The following is a 22,547-nucleotide window of genomic DNA, read 5'->3' as shown; positions in this document are numbered from 1 at the left end:
TAAATTGTGGTAGTTGTTTTTCGAGACAGGGTTTCTCTGTGTAGCTTTGCGCCTTTCCTGGATCTCACTCCGTAGACCAGGCTGGCCTCGAAATCACAGAGATCCTCCTGCCTCTGCCTCCTGAATGCCGGGATTAAAGGCGTGCGCCACCACTGCCTGGCGTAGTCTTTTCTTTTTCCTCACATGACTTTGAGTTTTTGTATGCCTAGATAATCAATTAAATGCTTCTAAAAAATTCAGAGAAACAAAGAATTTTCATCATTCTTTGAAATAATACATTAAACATAAGTTAAACATGAAAGGTGCCTAAAAGAAGCCTTCCTTGGACCTTTAGGCTAAATTAGATCCTTGAACTTTCCCTCTTAATTTGTATCACCAGGATTTGCAGTGGCACAGTCAAGAAAGCAAACAACAGGATGAAAAGTTAGGCTAAGACAGCATCTCACTGTGTTGATCAGGCTAGCCTGGAGCTCAGAGAAATGTTATTAAAGGGGCCTTTTGTTTGTTTGTCTGGATTAAGAATAAATAAAAAGCTGGGTGTGGTGGTGCACCCCTTTAATCCAAGCACTTTGGAGACAGGCCAAGATTGCCTTTCAAGCTATCCCAAAGCTACATAGTGAGATCTTGTATTTACTGCTTATTTAAAAAACAAAAAAATAAATATAAGAAGCTTATTTAGCAAGTCTGTTCTCCGTTTATACTAAAAACACCTTATAATTTTTTATTTCATTGCAACTGCTGATAATGATTTTTCTTAATTTATTAATTTATCTTTCAACTTTTAAACAGGTCAAAGAAAGTATCTGTTCCATCAACTGTGATATCTAGAGTGATTGGAAGAGGTGGCTGCAATATCAATGCTATTCGGGAATTTACTGGTGCACACATAGATATTGATAAGCAGAAGGACAAGACTGGAGATCGGATAATAACTATAAGGCAATGCTTTATTTCTGCATTTTTTTTTCTGTTGTATTGTAATTCCATGAAATGGAACCATTTGAGTAGCATTTTGTGTTTGATAGTGTGTGTGTGTGTGTGTGTGTGTGTGTGTGTGTGTGTGTGTGTGTGAGAGAGAGAGAGAGAGAGAGAGAGAGAGAGAGAGAGAGAGAGAGAGAGAGAGTGAGTGAGTGAGTGAGGGTTTTCCTTGCTATGAAGAGACACCATGACCAAGGCAGCTCTTGTGAAGGAAAACATTTAATTGGGGTGGCTCACTTACAGTTTAGAGGTTTAGGCATGGCGGGATGTAGCAGCATGCAGGTAGGCATAGTGCTGGAGAAGTAGCTGCAGGTCTGACACCTTGCAGGCAATAGGAAGTCAACAGAGCCTGGGTGGTATCCTGAGCATAGGAAACCTCAAAGCCCTCCCCCACAGTGGTAGGCTTCCTCTAACAAGGCCACATCCGTTCCAACAAAACCTAGTAGTGCCACTCCCTATGATATTATGGGGGCCAGTTACATTCAAACTACCACTGTGTGTGTGTGTGTGTGTGTGTGTGTGTGTGTGTGTTGGGAGTGCCAATGCAAGTATATCCAAATGCATGTGAATGTCAGAAGACAGCCTTGGGTGCTGATCTCTGATGCACTTTATCTTGTTATGTCTGTTTTGTCTTTTAATTTCTCAGTTATATTTGTGTGTGCCATCAGAGGCCAAAGACCTCACATTCCCTGGACCTGGAGTAATAGGCTACCTGACATGGGTTTTGGAAACTGTATTTGGGTCCACTACAAGAACAGTACATGCACTTAACCCTTAAACCATCTCTCTTAGAGCACCCGCTTTCTTCCTGTGGCAGGGAGCCTCTGAATGGCCTGGAACTTGCTATGTAGGTATACATAGCTGGCTATTGAGCCCAAATGATCTACCTGTCTCCACCTTCCCACCATTCAGATCACAAGCATGCAGACACGATGCCCAGCTTTTTACTCTAATGTGTTGTGATCTGAAGTCAAACTCAGGTTCCTGTGCATTCAAGACAAATACTTTACCAAGAGAATTATCGACGGGGTGGGGGATGTGTAATGTGTGTATGTGTGCTGACACTGTAGGGGCAAGAGAAGAATTTCCCCTCTCATAGTCTGTCATTCTATCTTATCCCTTGAGATAGTATCATTCAGTGAACCTGAAGTTTGATGTTTAGGCTAGTCTGACTGAACAGAGAGTTGCCAGGACCCTTCCATAAATAATGCTGAGGTTATAGGCATGTGTGGCTATACCCAGATTTTATGTGTTGGGAATTCAAATTCATGTTCTAATCCTTTGTACAGTAAGCACTCTTATTCATTGAGACATCTCCGAGCCTTGATGTTTTTAAAGGATAGTAATTGTATGAGAATTGTACCGTACATCTTTAATCTTAGCAGAGGCAGGTAGGCAGGCAGCTCTCTTGTGACTTTGAGGCTATCCTGGTCTTCATAATGAATTCCAGGACAGCCAGGGCTATGTAGTGAGACCTTATCTTTTAAGAAAAAAACAAAACAAAACAAAAAAAAAAACAGGTGTTTGGGAATACAGTTATTCCCAGTCTTTTTTCTAATGAATATATTGTTGTGACATGTTTTAAGTACTATTATGGAAATTTGAAAAAAAATCTTAAAAATTTGTCCCAAGCCATTAGTAGTAAATTTCTAACACTTTTTTTTTTGTTTGTTTTTGTTTTTTGAGACAGGGTTTCTCTGTATAACAGCTCTGGCTATCCTGGAACTTGCTTTGTAGACCAGACTGGCCTCAAATTCAAAGAGATCCAGGTGTTGGGATTAAAGGCGTGGGCACATGACTGGCTAATATCTAGCACGTTTTAAGCAGGGAGTTATTTTTTGTCAATTTTACATTTGAGATTTTGTTCTTCTGAGATGGCAGCCTTAGAATTTGAACTAGTTAATACAGTTAAATCTAACACATATTTAACTTCGGTATCCTGAGAAAAGGCAAGCAGGTACCCTGTCTGGGTCATTTGTTCCTGAGGTTTCCATACATAAGCCTAATCAAATATTTTCCTCAAGAGCCAACATTACAGTTTGCTGTCATTGTTGGCATTATTGGGATTCCTCACTCGTTCTGAGAGAACTTCCCCAAGGGATTATAATACTAATAATATAGAAGATATTTGGGAATATGTAGTAAACTGTGTTATCTCAGATACCAGGGTTAGAAAGAAAATCCTCTTTGCTTGCTCAGTTGTAAAAATTTTCCATGTTTACTTACATTGTTTTGTTCTTTGATTTATAATGCTAAAGATTGAGCCTAAATTTCCACTCCCAACTTAGATTGGTTTAGTATTGTTTTTTGAGACAGGGTCTCTCTATGTAGCCCCAGCTATCCTGGAATTCACTGTACCAGGCTGGCTTTGAACTTGCAAGGTACCCCCTTCCCTACAGACTCTGCCTCCTAACTATTTAGATTAAAGGCTTGGATTCCCTAAAATCAGGAACAAGACAAGGCTGTCCACTCTCCCCATTTTTATTCAATATATTACTTGAATTCCTAGCTAGATCAAGGAGATCAAGGGGATACAAATTGGAAAGCAAGAAGTCAAACTTTCACTATTTGCAGATGATAATGATAGTATACATAATTTTTGACCACCAGAATTCTACCAGAGAACTCCTACAGCTGATAAACTCCTTCAGTAAAGTGGCAGGATACAAAATGAACTCAAAAAAATCAGTAGCCCTCCTATACACAAATGATCAAAGGGCTGAGAAAGAAGTCAGAGAAACATCACCCTTTACAATAGCCACAAATAATATAAAATACCTTGGGGTAACTAACTAAAGGCTTGTACCACCGTTCTATGCTTACCTTTTTCTCTAAAACCATATCTCTGTAGCTTAAGCTGGCCTTGAACTCACAGAGATCATCTATCTGCTGGTACTAAAGTCATCGACTACTACTCCTAGTTGTTGACCTATTTAACTTTATAATCTTGTATTCTGTGCAAGCTTTTGTCTAGAATGGATTTTCTAACAATAAAATATTTTACAATGGGAAAGTGAAGTTTTCATTAAAAAGGCGTGGGGCGGGGGAGCTGGAGCAGTAACTCAGCAGTCCTTGCAGGAGACTTGGGTGCAGTTCCTAGCACCCGCATAGTGCCTTACAGCCGTCTAAACACTTATGCACATAAACATAAATAAGTCTGTTTTAGGAAAGTCAGTGAAGATCGGTAGTAAGATGGGTAGTATAGGTTAGTGGTAGGGAACTTAGCAAGCTTGTGAAAGCCTGCCAACACTTTCCACATGCATACCAAAAAAGAAGATAAAAATTGCTGGTCTTCTGAAGTTTAGCATTAATTCAAGATCATTTATTGTTTCCAGAATACCTCAAAATTGATGAGAAACCTGCCCTTGGACACCTGGGTTTATCTGGGGTGTGTGTATGTGTGTGTCACACTATCTGCACACAAGTGACTTTATTGCTAGAAAGTACTGAACTTGAGGCTAACTCTCGGCCTTTTCTTTTGTTCATTGTTCGTACAGGGGTGGCACTGAATCAACAAGACAAGCAACTCAGTTGATCAATGCTTTGATCAAGGATCCAGACAAAGAAATCGATGAACTTATTCCAAAGAATCGTTTGAAAAGCTCCTCAGCAAATTCCAAAATAGGGTCCTCAGCACCTACCACCACTGCTGCTAATAGCTCCTTAGTGGGCATTAAAATGACGACTGTAGCTCTGTCATCGACATCTCAGACTGCCACAGCACTCTCTGTGCCTGCCATCTCTTCTGCATCCACTCACAAAACCATTAAGAACCCCGTGAATAATGTCAGGCCTGGCTTCCCAGTTTCTCTTCCATTAGCATATCCTCCTCCACAGTTTGCACATGCTTTGCTTGCTGCTCAGACTTTCCAGCAGATCCGTCCACCAAGGTTGCCCATGACCCACTTCGGAGGTACTTTTCCACCAGCTCAGTCCACTTGGGGTCCTTTTCCTGTCAGGCCTTTGAGCCCTGCCAGAGCTACTAACTCGCCTAAGCCTCACATGGTGCCTCGCCATAGCAATCAGAATAGCAGTGGTTCTCAGGTGAATTCAGCAGGTTCTTTAACTTCAAGTCCAACAACTACAACCAGTTCATCAGCGTCAGCGGTGCCTGGTACATCTTCAAACGGCAGTCCAAGTTCTCCTTCAGTCAGAAGGCAGCTTTTTGTCACAGTTGTGAAGACATCCAATGCCACAACCACAACAGTCACAACTACAGCAAGCAACAACAGCACTGCACCCACAAATGCCACATACCCTATGCCTACTGCCAAAGAACACTACCCAGTATCCTCCCCATCTTCCCCATCACCGCCAGCCCAGCCAGGAGGGGTTTCTAGAAATAGCCCTTTGGATGGTGGCTCAGCATCCCCAAATAAAGGAGCATCTTCTTCCGAACAGGAAGCAGGTAGTCCGCCAGTAGTAGAAACCTCAAACAATAGGCCTCCACATAGCAGCAGTTCTTCTGGGAGCTCATCAGGTCATTCCACTCAGCAGCAGCCTCCGGGATCTGTTTCTCAGGAGCCAAGACCCCCTCTTCAGCAGTCTCAGGTTCCTTCCCCGGATGTGAGAATGACTGTTCCTCCTCCAGCAACAAGTTCTGCTCCAGCGGTGGTGCCTTCTACTGCGCCTGTGACATACCCTATGCCTCAAACACAAATGGGATGTGCCCAGCCTCCTCAAATGGAAACCCCTGCTATCAGACCACCTTCTCATGGCACAGCTGCCCCTCACAAGAATCCAGCTCCAGTGCAGAATTCATCTGTTGCAGTCCTCAATGTCAATCACATTAAAAGACCTCATAGTGTTCCCTCTTCTGTCCAGCTACCTTCGACCTTAAGTACACAAAGTGCTTGTCAGAATTCAGTACATCCAGCAAATAAGCCTGTTGCTCCCAACTTCAGTGCCCCTTTACCGTTTGGGCCCTTTAGCACATTGTTTGAAAACAACCCTACGAATGCTCATGCCTTCTGGGGAGGATCTGTTGTTTCATCTCAGTCAACACCAGAATCCATGCTGTCTGGAAAGTCCTCATACTTGCCAAATTCAGATCCTTTACATCAGTCTGATACTTCCAAAGCACCCGGTTTTAGGCCGCCATTACAGAGACCTGCTCCAAGTCCCTCAGGTGAGTTTGTGTTAATTATTGACATCAATGGCAGCTACTTCACAGAGATGATATGAAAACTCCTGGCTATGCTGTGATGTATTTGCTCTGTAAGTAGACTACATGGATGAGGAGGGGGTTTTGTTGCGCTGCTGCTGTTTTTGAAACGGTTTTGCTACATAGCCCTGGCTAGCATGGAATTCACTATGTAAACCAGACTGGCCTTGATTTCAAACCTCTGCTTCCTGACCACTAGGATTAAAGGTATGGGTTATGGTGACTACTGCTACAGGGTTTTATTTTTGTGGTGCTAGGAGTTAAGCCCATTGGTTTATACATGCTAGAACCACTTTACCAGTGAGCTACACCCCAAGCCCAAGATCATTCTGGTCCCTTAGTACACCATTGTATCATGTGTATTTAGTGTGTTATTTTTTATTTTACAATCTTTTAAAGGCTATAGTAAATTTTATCTTGAGTTTCCCATAAATAAGATAATAGGTCTCATCTCCCCCTCACACCTCTTTGAAAAAGAAAAGTTTGTGGGATGTGTCCGAGAATGGAACATTATGAGAGGCTGAAGAAGAGTAGCTTGAGTTTGAGACTAGTCTTCATTAATTCCTGTCTTGGAAAAAAAATAATGAAGGGAGGGCATGGTGATGCATGCATGTAGTCCCAGCATGTTATAAGTCATTTCTAGCTGCATACTGATCTTGACTGCCTTAGCTACAGGAGATCCTGTCTCAAAAGAAAAGGGGGAAAAATAGGGTTTTTTACATTAAAGAAATGCCAGCAAATACCAAATAGCTATCAGTTTTATTAAATTTGAATTCATTTCTGTTTTTTGAACATCTTTCTCATTTTAGACAATACACTATCTAATGTGGTAGCCATTAGGTATCTCTTCTATTTTTATTTAACTCAGTGAAAATTCACCAAGTATAGTGATGAACACCTTTAATCCAAGCCTTGGGAGGCAGAGGCAGTGTGAGTTACAGGCCATCCAGGGCTACATAATGTGACCCTGTCTCAAAATAACAACACTTTGTCTTCTTAGTCAAGCTATAAGTATTGTGGACTAATGGCTGCCATGTTGGACAGCAAAATTCTATAATATTTCTATTTCAAGGGAAGTTCTTTTGGACAACACTGGTATTTATAGGGGATCTAAAGATATTCTAATTATGTTCCTGGTTTTTTAACTTTTCACTTATTTTTAGATTTATAAAACAAGAATTCTTAGGTTTATGAAACAAGAATGCTTCTTGTGTAAATATCTTAGGTGACTGACATATATACCAAAAAGAAATTAATTGGCTATAGATTTTACAGTATTCAGATAACTACTTTTCCTGTTTTAGGATCTGATGCAAGATGCAAATTGCATTTAGAACTGTTGTACTTTTGAAACAACATGGTAGTCCTTGCTCTTGTCTCTCCAGCACTTTGGGTTCAATATGATCTTTGACTAAATGTGGAGTTCATTTTTATCGAGGAATATAAAGAAACTCCGTCTATTCAAAATGGTTTCTCTTGTGTATCCCTGGCTGTCTGGGTACTCACTCTGTAATCCAGGCTGACACTGAACTCAGAGATCTACCTGCCGCTGCCTCCCAAGTGCTGGTATTAAAAACATGCACCACCAGGCTGGATCGATGACTCAGAGGTTAAGAGCACTGGCTGCTCCTGCAGAGGTCCTGCATTTAATTCCCAGCAACCATGGTGGCTCACAACTGTCTAAAACGAGATCTGATGCCCTCTTCTGGTGTGCAGACATCATACTGTATACATAATAAATAATAAATCTTTAAAAAAAAAAGTGCACCGACATTGCTCAGCAGAGATCCTGTCTTTTAAAAAAGAAGAAAAGAAATTCTTGTGGATTAGCCTGAGCAGTTAAAGTAATTGAGAAAATCCATGTGAGAGATGGGCATACTATGGCCTGTGGTCTACGTGACCTGATCTATTTTTAAAGAATATTTTGTTTTATTTGGGGTTGAATTGTGTTTTTTGTGACAAGGCCTCTATAGGCTAGACTGGCCTGGAGTTTACCATATAGGCCATGCTTGTCTCAGACTTCCCAACGACCATTGAACTTAGCAGCAGGCCTTGGCCTCAGGGCTACGGTTAAAGGCATGAACCACCTGAGGCTGTCTTTGTTTATTTATTTGTTATTGGTTTTTGTTTTTTAAGGACATTTATACTTTATAGACCTGGCTGGCCTAAACTCACTAATTATAGACTTTTTCCTGCATGAATATATGTGTACCAATGAGTGCCTAATGCCTAGGGAGGTCAGAAGAGGTATTGGCCCCCATGGAGCTGGGGTTACAGATAGTTGTTGAGTTACTGTGTAAGTGCTGAGACCCATCCCAGGTCCTCTGCAAGAATAACAAGTGCTTCTTAACTGCTGAGCCACCTGAAGCTCCCCAGCCTACACACTAAAAACAATCTTTTTAGACAAGCGGTGGTGACACAAGCCTGTAATCCCAGCAGAGAAACAGAGGCAGGTGCAGATCTTTGTGAGTTCGAGGCCAGCCTGGTCTATATATCAAGTTCCAGGACAGCCAAAACTACATAGACTGTCTCAAAAATAAATAAATACATAAATAGATAAATGAAAAAAATTTAAATTAAGAATAAAATGCCAAGCAATAAATACTACTCCCTCATTCAGATTACTCACTTGTTCATATCTTTTAATGAGGGAATGGTTTTGAGAAAGGGTCTTCCTTTAGCCTAGACTCCCCTTTAACTTGTCATGTGGCAATTCTCCACTTCATGATGTCTATGACCATGTAAGATAGGTGTGTGTGTGAGAGAGAGAGACAGACAGAGACAGATTGTCTCTCTTATAGTCTAGGCTGGCCTTGAATTTATTATATAGCCAAAGAGGACCTTAATCTGACTCTGTTGACTCTGTCTCCCAGATGCCGGCATTACTGGTATTTGCCACCACACCCAGCTAAGAATTTTTTTTTTTAAATGATCTCTTCTTGGGATAATTAGTAAATAATGGTGGTCTTCTACATTACAGGTATTGTCAACATGGACTCACCATATGGTTCTGTAACACCTTCTTCTACACATTTGGGAAACTTTGCCTCAAGTCTTTCAGGAGGTCAAATGTATGGGCCTGGAGCACCTCTTGGAGGAGCACCTGCAGCTGCTAACTTTAACAGACAGCATTTTTCCCCACTTAGTTTGTTGACTCCATGTTCATCAGCATCAAATGGTGAGTGATCTGTATCCCAGAAGAAGTTACTTTCTTGTAAACAGAGAGATTCGAGCTCTTTAAGTATAAGATAGTTGCTTGAGACAGGCTAGCCTTAAATTGACCATGCAGTCAAAGATGACCTTGAATCTGATCATTCTGCTTCCAGTTGGAATTAATTCCACAGCTGGAATTATAGGCATATTCTACTGTCGCTTACTTCATGTTTGGGATTTTTAACTTCACCATTATTTTAATGCTGTTAAAAAAATACAATTTCTGACTCTTGACAGTGTATGTAATGTCAATAAAATTTGAAGATTTAAAAACTATTGGGCCGGGCAGTGGTGGTGCACACTTTTAATCTCTACAGATGCAAGCAGATCTATGTAAATTCAAGGCCATCCTGGTCTATAGAGCGAGTTCCAAGACAGCTAGAGCTGTTACACAGAGGAAACCCTGCCTCAAACAAACCAAAAAGAAAAACAATTAGGAAAACTGTTGGGACTGGAGAGGTGGAGCACTTGCTGCTCTTGGAGGAGTCAGCTTTCATTCCCAGCACCTGTGTGAGAACCATCTATAATTCCAGTTCCAGGACATTCCATCCTTCTGACCTTCGGGGGCATCAGGCAAACACATGATGCACACACATACGTAAAGGCAAAACGTTACACACGTAAAATAAAACTTTCTAAAACTGCTTTTACAACCTACTTACTTAATCGTCCATGGTGATGAAACCAGACCACATCCCTACCTCAGTCCTATTCACTGTTAATGTATTTACTCTTTAAATACAAGTAGTGAGCAGAAAGATTGCTAGCTTTATAAAAAGTGTGCCTTTTGAGCCTAGCATGATGAGACTTAGTCATAATTCTAACTACTTTAAAGACTGAGGTAGGAGAATTTGTGTTTCAGATCAGCCTCAACTATATAGCGAATTGCAAAGCAGCCTGGGCAGTAATGTGGAAACTCTCAAATACATATACAAACACTTGCTATATAAATACCACATACCTTTTTTTAAAAAAAAGATTGATTTATTTATTATATATACAGTATTCTATCTGCATGTATGCCTGCATGCCAGAAGAGGGTACCAGGTCTCATTAGGTAGTTGTTAGCTACCATGTAACACATACCTTTTTTCCACCTTTAAATCTTTTTTTTTTTTTAAAGATTTATTTATTTATTTTATATACAGTGTCCTGCCTGCATGTATTCATGCAGGCCAGAAGAGGGCACCAGACCTCATTACAGATGGTTGTGAGCTACTGTGTGGTTGCTAGTAATTGATCTCAGGACCATCTAGAGGAGCAGTCAGTGCTCTTAACCTCTGAGCCATTTCTCCAGCCCTCCACCTTTAAATCTTATCTACCTCAGCAGCATAACAAAACAAGCTCACCCTGTACACAGTATTATATCCTTACCGTATCCACAATCGTGACTCAGAAATCCAAAATACTAGGGCTGGAGAGGTAGCTCAGCGGTTAAGAATACTGGTGGTTCTTCCAGAGATCCTGAATTCAATTCCCAGCAACCGCATGATGGCTCACAGCCATCTGTAATGAGATCTGGTGCCCTCTTCTGACCTGCAGGCATATGTGCAGGCAGAACACTGTATACATAATAAAATAAATGTTTTTTTTTTAAAAAAAAAGCACAAAAAGTTAAAAAGCATTAAATTACTGAAAAATTAGACTCCATACAATTAAAAAAAGAAGAAGAAAAAGAAATCCAAAATACTTCAAACAAAATAGAAAGTGAACATTTGGAGGGTGGTGGTAGTGCACACACCCTTGATCCTTGCATTCAGGAGGCAGAGGCAGAAGGATTTCTAAGTTCACGGCCGGCCTGGTCTACAGAGTGAGTTCCAGAATAGCCAGGGTGGTTGCACAGAGAAACCCTGTCTTCGAAAAACAAACAAACAAAAACAAACAAACAAACAAAAAAAGTAAGTACTGGAGATTGAACCTAGGTCTTAAAAAGGTAGTCAGGTTTTCTATGATTGACCTGTAACCTCAGCTTCTTTTTTACTTATTGTAAAACAAGTTTTTATCCTTTATTTTTATTTTATGTGTATGGTGTTTGACTTACATGTATATCTGCTTACTGTGTGTGTGGTACCTATTGAGGTTAGAAGAGGGTGTCAGATCATTGGGGACTAGAGTCACAGACAGCTGTGAGCTGCCATGTATGTGACAGGAACTGGACCTAGGTCCTCTGGAAGAGCAGCCGGTGGTCTAATCACGCAGCTCTGTCTTCAGCCCTTTTGCCTTTCCTTTTGATACAGGTGCTCACTAAGTAGTTCAGGTGGCCCCAGCATACCACAAACATAAAATTCTCCGGTTTTAACTTCCTGAGTCACTGGATTTATAGTCATTATCACACCCTCTTCCCTTCTTTAAATTATATGCTTAATATTTCAGCTTTTTGTATCAAACCAAATTTTTGTTGCTTTTAATTTTTTTATTAGTAACATGTAAAACAAATTGAATTTCTGATGTAAGTACTCAGGGTTAAGGATCACAGCTTGGGTTAGGTGTAGTAGTGTGTACCTCTGATACTAGGCTTGTAAGGTTAAGGCAGAGGGAGTGTAAGTTGAAAATGTACCAGAACCTGTTTCAAAAAACCAAAAACAAACAAAACCCATATGTCTCGCCTTTTTGGCTGTTAGGCATCTCTACAAAATTATGTACTGTGAAATATCAACAGGATACAATAGAACAAAGATGAGGAGGAGCAGCCTGGTGTCTTTCTGCCAGCTGATTTTTTCCCCCTAAGTTAGACCTCACAGATCTTTTACGTACATGAATTCCTTTGTTTTTGCATCATAGCACCTGTCTGAATTCCTTTTCTGTTGCTGTGAAGGCAGCATGGTCATAGCAACTTAAAGAAGAAAGAGTTTAAAGGAGACTTAGAGTTCCAGAGGTCATGACCATTATGGTGAGGAGCATGGCATCAGGCAGGCGTTCCTAACACTGGGGTGGTAGCTGAAAGCTCACATCCTGTCGATGAGCATGAGAGAGAGGAGGGTGAGCACTAAACCTCTGCTCACCACTAGTGTCCCAGCTCTTTCAACAAGACCATACCTCCTAGACTTTCTCAAACAGCTCTATCAACTCGGCATATATTCAAACAACCACATTCCTCTCCCTGGCCCCCATAGGTTTGTGGCCATATCATAATACAAAATACACTTAGTACAGCTTCAAAAGTCCCCATAGTATTTCGGTCCCAAGAAGACTATTTATAAAGTCCAAGATTTCTTCTGAGACTCAAAGCAATCTCTTAATTACACCCCTATTAAAAAAAAAAACAAAGAAGCAAATTACTCACCTACAACATTAGATGGCAGAGAATATACATTACCATTCCAAAAGGGAGGAAGGGGGCAATAGTGGGGAAATACTGGACCAAACTGAGACAAATTCCAGACCTTGTGACTCTGTTGTCAAAGAGCTTAGATGACTCTGCCCTCCCAGCCGTGCTGACTGCTACATACGTCTCTTGAGCTGGCTACACCCCTGTCCACACCACTGGACAGTGCTCTGCTTAACCTAAGTGAAGGAAGAGTCCACAACTCCTGTATCTTAATAACTTTAAGGCCAGAACCACAAGGTTATGCTGTCAAATTCCTCTGTTTGCTTGGGGGAGAAGCTGGCCCCTCCTTGAATTACATTGGCATGAGAGTTGATTTGTCGCCTTCGTTTTGGCACAGGCTTTCCTGTAATTTCTTGCCATTTTCTTGTTAGGTTGGGGGCTTAGCTGGGTGGGGTCTGACCCTGAGGACAGCACTCCTGTCATTTCATTCTGCATAAAGCCTCTCCTAATCTTCCTCAGCGCTAGCCTTGAGTCCAACATGAAATTTCCTGGTGCCCTTTTTCTCCTCCGACTGTACATTTTACATTTCCCTTTGCCCAACTTTCTCTTTTTCATTGTAGAGCTGCCTAAGAATGATTCCTAACAGCCAAGTGACAAAGTCAAGTACTAGGCTGTCTTCAAATCTCTTCAGCCAATTAAAATAGTCCAAAACTTTTCAGTCTCGGGCAGATTCTTCGGACAATTGCAGTCTTGGTCACAATGTCACATGAATGGTATCCACTCAAGTTGCTCTGAAACTTCTTGAACATGGCCTCCAGTCAGCATAGCTCTCAGCACTACTGTTTTGCTCATTCATACTAACGTGCTTCTTAGAGTGTTCAATCATTTTCCTAAAGTCCCAAAGTCTTCCAAAAAAGGACCATGGTTTGGCCTGTTGTAACATTGGCCCATCCCCAGATACCACCTTTTTTCTGCCTTAGTTACTTTTTTTGTTGTTGTTGTTGTTGGTTTGTTTGTTTTTGTTTCTTGTTTTTCGAGACAGGGTTTCTCTGTGTAGCTTTGGAGCCTGTCTTGGAACTCGCTTTGGAGACCAGGCTGGCCTTGAACTCACAGAGATCCGCCTGGCTCTGCCTCCCGAGTGCTGGGATTAAAGGTGCCCGCCACCACTGCCCAGCTTACTTTTTTATTTTTGTGATGAGACACCATAATCAAGGCAACTTAGAGAAGAGTTTATAGGGGGCTTATGATTCCAGAGGATGAGCGTCAGTAAGCATCATGGCAGGGAGCATGGCAGCAGGCACCGTGAAAGCGAGTAGCTGAGAGTGCAGATCTTTGTTTTGTTTTTGTTTTTCCAGACTGGGTTTCACTGTGGAGCCCTAACTGGCCTGGAACTCCCTTGTAGACTAGGCAGGCCTAGAACTCACAGAGATCTGCCTGCCTGTGACTCCAGAATTGTTTTTGTTTTGTTTTGTTTTTTGTTTGTTTGTTTTTGTTCTTTGAGTCTCTCTACAAAGCCCTGGCTGCCCTGAAACATACTATATATGTATTTACCAGGCTGCACTGGAACTCACAGATACCTGCCTCTGCCTCCAGAGTGCTGGGATTAAAGGTGTTAGCTTGGGCCATCTCCAGTGATACCCCTTCTCCATCAGGACCACACCTCCTAGTCATTTCCAAACAGCTGTGCCAACTGGAGACCAAGCATTTAAACAGAGGAGCCTACAGACTATCTGAACACCAAAAACAGTTGTTTGCAAAGAGTACAGTTTGAGAGAACTTGGGATGTAGCTCATTTGGTAAAGTGCCTGTGTACCCCAACAAGACCTTGGGTTTGCCCTCCAGCACTGTGTAAACCAGACATGGCAGCAGGTCCCTAGAACCTCAGCACTCAGGAGGTAGAGCTAGAAGGATCTGAAATTCGGGGTCAAGCACTGAAGAATTGTCTTGCTGAGTAAGAATACTTGCTCTGTAAACAGAAGGACCTGAGTTCAGATCCCAGCACCCAAGTAAAAAGCAAGGCTGTAACCTTGCCTGTAACCCCAGAACTTAAGTTGGAGCAGGAAAGGAGTCCCTAGAGCTTGCTGCCTGGCAGCCTAGCTCAACTCCAGCTCCACTGAGGGAACCTGTCTCAAAGGCAGGATACCTAACATCCTCCTGTGGCATGCACACCTGCACAGGAACAAGTGCATATATCACATTCAGACACACAAAACATTCAAGATTACTCTTAAGCTATATAGGGTGTTCAGTATCAGCCTGGGCTAAGTGGGCACACACTTCATTTAAACATTGTTCTTTTAATTGCTTTGGTTTTATATTTTAGCAGCAAGTATTGACTTAATTATTAATTAAGCCAATGATTTATTAAATGAGTAATTGACCACTTTGATAAAGTCCTTGGTTTTTTTTACAAAATTGTGTGTGTGTGTGTTATTGAGGGTTGAGCCCAGGGCCTCATGAATGCCAGGCAAGCACTGTATCAAGTGTATCATTGAACTAAATTACTATTCCTAACCAGGTTTTAATGTCTACATATATATTGCTTTTTAAAAAGACAGAGTCTCATTATGTAGCTTAGGCTGGCCTTGAACTTGTAGCCATCTATTTAGTTTTGTTTTGAGACAGCGTCTCACTATGTAGCCTTGGCTGTCCTGGAACTGCATATGTAGACCAGTCTACCCTTGAACTCACAGAGACCCTCCTGTCTCTGCCTCCAGAGTACTAGGATTAAAGGTGAGCGCCACCACACCTGGCTGCAGTTAATCTTTTGGGTTGAACCTCTGGAGCGCTGTGAGTACAGATTACATCATGCTCAGCTTCAACATTCTTAAAGCAGAAGAGGAAATTATTTCAAAGGAACAAAGGGACTAGCAAGGAGGGAGAAGAGGGAGAAGAAAGTAATGGGAGTAAAATAAAGTGTAGTGGTGGATATATGTGAAACAACTCAGAACTTCATTTCTTTGGATACAAATCAAAAGCTAATTAAGTATTATTCTTATATCTCAGCTTTTCTTAGAAAATGTATATTTTAAGATTCAAAATGTGAAATTTGGTTTTACAAAATTAAATATTCTACAGAGTACCTGTATTCTATTTCAAAATGTTTTTTTCCAGAGTCTCCTGCACAGTCGGTATCCTCTGGCGTTCGTGCACCGTCTCCTGCCCCATCCTCAGTACCTTTAGGGTCCGAAAAGCCCAGCAGTGTCTCTCAGGACAGGAAAGTTCCAGTCCCTATTGGAACTGAACGTTCTGCACGTATCAGGCAAACTGGAACTTCAGCTCCATCCGTTATTGGGAGTAATTTGTCTACATCAGTAGGACATAGTGGCATCTGGTCCTTTGAAGGGATTGGTGGCAATCAAGGTATGATTTACTGTCATATTACTGGAAATTACATTTATTTGTTTAGCTATAATACTTTAATCAATTTCACATTATTTTAATTTTTTGAGATTTTATTTACACTTATATGTGTGGGTGTTTTCTGTGCATGTATGTCTGTGCAACATAGGTGTACCTGGTGCCTGAGAAGGCCAGATGCAAGTATTGGATTCCCTGAAACTGAGGTTACATCCAGTTGTGAGCTGCCATCTGGGTGCTAGGAATCGAACCCAGTTCCTCTGGAAGAGCAGCCAGTGCTCTTAACCACTGAGCCATCTCTCCAGCCCTCATCGTTCCTTTAAGGGAATTAGTCTGTCTCTTCAGTTAAACTAACCAGCATCTTTTAGTTCTGGTTTCATGTGGTCTTTCCCATTGCACTTACTCATCTCTGAAAATAATGCAATACACATAAAGAATTTGGGCTTTTTTTTGAGTTTTTTGTATACTAGGCTGGCCTTGAACTTACTGTGTAGCTGAGACTAACCTCACAGTACTTCCATGACAGTTGTCTGCCATCTTGCCCTACTTGTATTTCATTTTACCATATGAAGATGTTTGGATTTCCTTTGAGATCTTTTGGCTCTTAGCTTTTACTTACTTTTGTAGTATTTTATTGTCGTCATCGTCGTTCCTGCTACTGTTTTTTTTTGCTGTTGCTATGTCAGTGAATACATGTTTATTTAAGGGATTTCTCTCGTGAATCCTTCACCATTCATCAAGGTCAAGATTTTTCAAGCTTGCTCTTTCTCAAATGACTGATACACCCAGTTGCACTGTCAGCCTGCTTATCACAATTCTTACAATAAGTGGAAATAGAAATTATAAAGTGTTCCTTTTAAATTGTATATTGATTTTGAATGTTACCAACTTTTGTTTGTTTGGTTTTTTTTTTTTTTCCCCTTAGACAAAGTGGACTGGTGTAACCCTGGGATGGGAAATCCTATGATTCACAGGCCAATGTCTGACCCAGGAGTGTTTTCACAGCATCAAGCAATGGAGCGAGATAGTACAGGAATTGTAACTCCTTCTGGTACATTCCATCAGCATGTTCCTGCAGGATACATGGACTTTCCTAAAGTTGGGGTAATTTAAATAAGCATTTACATTATTACAAAATGTTTTTCTTATTTCTAGTCATCTCTCATTTCCAAAGATATGCATCTGTGAAGTCCTGCTCGGGCTCTACAAATCAAAGTGGATAAAATAGAAATAATTAGTTTTTCTTGTCATTTAGGGGAGTTATGTTTTAGGAGTCTTTGGTTTGTTTGGTTTGGTTGGGGTATATTGTTTGTTCCTTTTTTTACATTTTTATTTTTAATTATGTGTATATGTGGGTATGTATGTGCACATAAATCATACACTCACTGGGGTAAAAGAGGGTATTGGATCCCTTAGGGCTAGAATTACAGAAATCATGAGCCATCAAAAGTGAGAGCCAAGAACTGAATTCAGGCATTCTGCAAGAGCAGCAAACTGTTTTAACTGTGGAGCTGTCTCTCCAGCCCATTTAGAGCTCTTACAGAACTGGGGTGACCTTAGCTTCTGGTCTTCTGTACCACCTCCCACGTGCTGGGATTACAGGCGTGCACTACCATGTCTGCCTTTAGTGGAATGCTTTTTGGAAAAATACTTTGAATATGGTATTCTCCTCTATACTATGTGTTTGTTTTTTATTTTGTTCATGAGACAGGTTCTCACCATGTAGTTCTAGCTGGTCTGGAACTCACTTTATAGACCATGCTGGCCTCAAACTCAGAGATCTACCTGCTTCTACCTCCTGGGTGCTGAGATGAAAGCCCTGGGCCACCATGCCCAGCTATACTCTGCTAATTGAATTCATGTCAGAATAATTTTTAGGCTCTGTGAATAACTTACACATTCATAAAGTCAGTTGAGGTGTTAAAAAACATTTTAGAGCTTTTGACTCCTCAGTTGGTTGGTTTGATTGTTTTTGTTTCATTTCTGTTCTGTGACAGAGTACGTATGTGTCCCTGGTTGGCCTGAAACTTACTCTAAACCCCGGCTGCCTTTGCCTCCCAAGGGCCTCTTTTTGTTTTCTGTCCTTAGTCCTTGCAGGATTGTTTATCAGAGGTGGGGGAGGGACAAAGAAAAAGAAGGTAATGACTTGGATGCTAATCTCTTTCTTCCTCTCCCCCTTTGTTGAAGAGTATGCCTTTTTCTGTGTATGGGAATGCAATGATTCCTCCAGTAGCACCTATCCCTGATGGTACTGGAGGACCCATATTCAATGGCCCTCATGCTGCAGACCCTTCTTGGAATTCACTGATAAAGATGGTTTCAAGTTCCACAGAAAATAATGGTCCTCAAACGGTAAGGCTGATAATTCAGTAAGCAGTCACTTAGGTGTTTACAAAATATAAGACAAATAGAATTTTGGTATAGAGCAATAGAGCACAGTGAATATAGGCAGGAGAAGAAATTGACTAAAGCTGGAAACCTTTGTAGAATGATACAGTTTTGTAAACTATTACAGAAAAGCATTTTATAGATTATATTCTGTAGCAGATGGTATGTAGAAGAATTTAAATTATAGAGCTGGACATGGTAGGGCACACCTTTAATCCCAGCACTCAGCAGGTGGATCTCTGATTTAAGAGTTAGCCTGGTTTACATAGAGAGTTGTAGGTTATGTAGGGCTACATAGTAAGACCCCGTTTCAGAAACAAAAAATGGCAAGTTGCAAAGTGATCTTCATGTAAAATAACTTTATATTCTCATTAAAATTCATTAATGTGTAAAGAGCTATATAGTCTTATATTTTAACAGTGTTATGCCAAACTGTATATAACTGAAAACTTAGGGAAATGACTATACACTTAGGTGGGGGTGGAGTCTTGCTCTGTTTGGTCTGGCACTCACTAGCTAGCCCAGGCTGATCTTGCTTCAGCCTCCCATGTGCTGGGATCATAGGTATAAGCAACCATACTTGACTCATGCTTAAGTTACTTGGGTGTAGTGTATGTTCAGTATCTCTGAACAATTTGTTCTTTCACAGCAATCTTGATATTGTCAGGTAGCTAGTTTTAAAATTGCTTGGATATCACTTCTGGTTAGTGTTTCAAAAAGAGAAAAGAGAAGCAAAGAAAAGAGGTTTGAGTTATAGTTTGGTGACAGAGCACATGCTTAGCATTCTCAAGACCCCAGTCAGGGGTGGGGACATTGCTATTTTTTCTGTTGTGTCCTAATAATGTTCTCTTGTAATTTGTGTGTATGGGTGTTTTGCCTGCATGTATATCTACATCATATGCAAGCCTTGTGCCCTCGGAACCCAAAAGAGGATCCTAGAACTAGAATTATAGACAGTTGAAAGCTGCCATGTAGGTCCTGGTAATCAAACACAAGTCCTGTGTAAAAGCAACTGTGCCTTTTTTTTTTTCTTTTTCTTTTCTTTTTTTTTTTTTTTTTCCCCTGAGATAGGGTTTCTCTGTGTAGTTTTGGTGCCTGTCCTGGATCTCGCTCTGTAGACCAGGTTGGCCTTGAACTCACTGAGATCCGCCTGGCTCTGCCTCCCAAGTGCTGGGATTAAAGATGTGTGCCCACCACCACCCGGCTCATATGTGCTCTTATTGAGCCATCCTCCAGTTCCCTGTACTCCTCCCCCAGCCTCTCAGTTTTGACCCAAGGTCTCAAGTAGCCCGGGCTGCTGTCCTTAAGACATACTATGCAGATGAGGATGACCTTGAACTCCCAAGTATTTCCTTTTCCTTCCACAAAACTGACTATATGTTACAGACTGAATGAAATTAGTTCATAGATACTTGACTGTTTTTTACGAGTATTATTTAACCTAAATATCTATTTAATTTGTATTTGGTGAAATGCATGCTCTATATTTGTAGGTGTGGACCGGACCCTGGGCACCTCACATGAACAGTGTGCACATGAACCAGCTTGGCTGATGAGGATAAGCCTGTTAGCCTGCAGATTCCTTTCATTCAGAGGAAATCACAAGTGGCCGAGAATTTTTTATGCTCCCAAATCATTCTACTGATGTGCTTGACTGAAGTGTGTAGGCTTTTTGCAGAAGAACTTACTAACTGACCTATTTTCTGTGAACATTTGTGACTGCCCATTCTCCATCGTCATCCGTTTTTATCTTAGTTAGCATTTTTCTTATCATTTTCTTCTTTCTCCCCTCTCCTTTGGACATAACTTTCTGTTAAAGCTGTTCTTTGGCTGGTTGGTTTTAGTACTGTAAACTGCTTCTGAGCAAACACGGAAATTTAGCAAAATTATGTTAAACTTGATCCTGAAGTTTTAGAATGGCAAATAAATGTACAATTGTTTACATAACAGCAGAGGCTAAGCAGAGAGTGAACTTCAGTCTGTCAGGATAGAAGCTCTACTTTATGTAGACTTGAATGAATGTGAGATATGTACCTTCATACTCAGAAATCTGGATGTTTCCTTCCTACATTAAACTATTAATAAGCATAACTTTTCTACTTGTGTAATTTAAGCATAAAGTAAAATGATGGGATTATCGGTGGATGTTTCCCTGTGTTAGCTCTTAAAACATCCATCTTGCTCCCTTTTGGGTTTGTTTGTAGCAAGGCATATAGAAGGAATTTCTGATTTTTCCATGTCTTTATTACATTTGTCACACTTTCAAACTAATACACACATCTCTCTTCAGTTTGGACTGTCTTTGCCACTGTTCCTAGTAAGATTCTCTTGCTCAATAGTGAAAAGCACCCTGTAAAGCTTTTTACCATAGCAGCTGCTACACAGAGGTGGAGAGCTTCAGTGACTCAGTGGTTTCTTCTTACCAGAAAACTTGAGACTTTGGAGAAATTAAAAGCCACCACAGTTCTCAGTCAGCATATACTGTTTATTTTTAAACAATTTGGCATATTTTATATGGGATAATATTGATTCTTAACATTGGTTTCCTAGTCATGAAGAGTCAACATTAAAATTTTCCTTTTTCAAGCATCTTATGTCTTAGGTTGAAAGGCTCCTTGCTCTCTGCACTTGTTGGTAGCAATGAAAAGGATGAACAGCTAACTTGGGCCAAGTCAAAAAAGGAGTATTTGGGTTTGTTATTAAGACGATTTTTATGGTCTATACACGAATACAAGGATTATAAAGACTACATTTAACCTGTTTATATGTGATTCAGGGCCACACTAAACTACTCAGTGGGAATTATATATTCCATCCACTTGAAACAATAAACAATAATGTATACAAGAAGAATATGTGTCCTACCCTGTCTCCTATGGAAAAATGACTTATGTGGTTGAAATATAAAACAATGCATTCATGAGAAATACTGTATATATCAGTTTGATTTTTAATTAGATACAAATTTCACACTGTAAAACACGAACTAAAGCTTAGATATACCAACTAGAGTTGATAATAACATTCCTTGGTTGTCAAAGTACATAAGAGGATCTCTTGCCTCTAGTGACGTTAGTAGAAGAGTGTAAGGTTGGTTTCTCACACCTACCCAGCCGTTTGTAAATGGTGCACTTGTCTTTTCAGTTAGGAGATGTTAAGTATAGACATTTGGTTTTCCACCTATGATAAATACACCCAAATTAGGAGACCAGCCTACAAATATAGCCATGAGATTAAAAAGCAGCACTTTACTAAAACAAAAACACCTGTGTGATGTTAGTTACCCTTTTGTATTGAATTTTGCACGGGTCTGTCTTCTCTACCCCCACAGTTGTTTTATGTGATGACGAGGGTTATTTTCTACCTGAAATAGTCCCAGTGGAGAACAGACATTACTCAGCATGTATTGTGCATGTGAGTGGTGCTGTTTAATAAGGAAGAAGGGTGAAAAGCTGGCTATTTTCTTGAATTTAAAAGGTGGAACATGAGATTAGATTGGAGCCCTCCATCTCTACACTTAGAGATCAGGCTTGTGAAAAGGACAGTGCCATGGTACTAGAAGTTTGTACTAGGAACATTTTCCAAATACATTTTTATACTTCAGATGTAATAAAGAACATTTTTATTTAAACAATAAAAAAACAATTTTTGAGACCTTGCAGGTCTTTTTTTTTTTCCTTTTGAAGTATGTGATTATCTCTGCAGACTACATAGTGTGCTTCTCTTTCAGAAGTGAGTTACCTTTTCAGAACTATCACTTTTCCAAATAGCTAATGTCCCCAATTATTGTGTGATGTGTATTCCAGCTATTTCACTTTAGAAATGACCTTGTTGGTTAGGCGTAGCGGCTCATGCTCACGCCTTTAATCCCAGCACTGGGGATCCAGAGGCAGGTGGAGATCATTGAGTTGGAGGCCAGCCTGGTCTACATAATTCTAGGACTGCCCGGACTATATAGACCTTCACTCCCACCCCTGAAAAAAAAAAGATCTTGTTAACTGTTTCTGACAAAGTCCTCATTCTTTCCTTTCAGCATATTTTAATAGCATTGAGAACTGATTTTAGCATTTCTCTGAGAAAATACCTCCTATGGCCTATTATTATAAAATAATTTTTATTAGTAAATAATACATTTGTTCTCTGGGAAAACAACAAAAGTAGTATATTAAATAACCC

The 22,547-nt window shown here is 40.5% G+C and overlaps 1 protein-coding gene across 1 annotated transcript in view; it reads left to right on the top strand.

The window, feature by feature from the left end:
- Positions 1–21,224, top strand: part of Ankrd17 (ankyrin repeat domain 17) — a 140,714-nt gene extending 119,490 nt beyond the window's left edge. Inside the window, 7 exon segments of the mRNA XM_006991673.3 lie at positions 790–939; positions 4,476–6,106; positions 9,123–9,320; positions 15,738–15,986; positions 16,909–17,087; positions 18,171–18,335; positions 19,865–21,224. Coding sequence (XP_006991735.3) covers positions 790–939; positions 4,476–6,106; positions 9,123–9,320; positions 15,738–15,986; positions 16,909–17,087; positions 18,171–18,335; positions 19,865–19,924 — 2,632 coding nt within the window. The 3' untranslated portion in view covers positions 19,925–21,224.
- Positions 21,225–22,547: the final 1,323 nt, after the last annotated feature.

Source organism: Peromyscus maniculatus, chromosome 10 (assembly GCF_049852395.1).
Source record: "Peromyscus maniculatus bairdii isolate BWxNUB_F1_BW_parent chromosome 10, HU_Pman_BW_mat_3.1, whole genome shotgun sequence".
In the NCBI taxonomy this organism is placed as follows: Eukaryota; Metazoa; Chordata; class Mammalia; order Rodentia; family Cricetidae; genus Peromyscus; species Peromyscus maniculatus.
The sequence above is the reverse complement of the archived record's forward strand: the minus strand, read 5'-3'. Positions and strand labels throughout refer to the sequence as shown.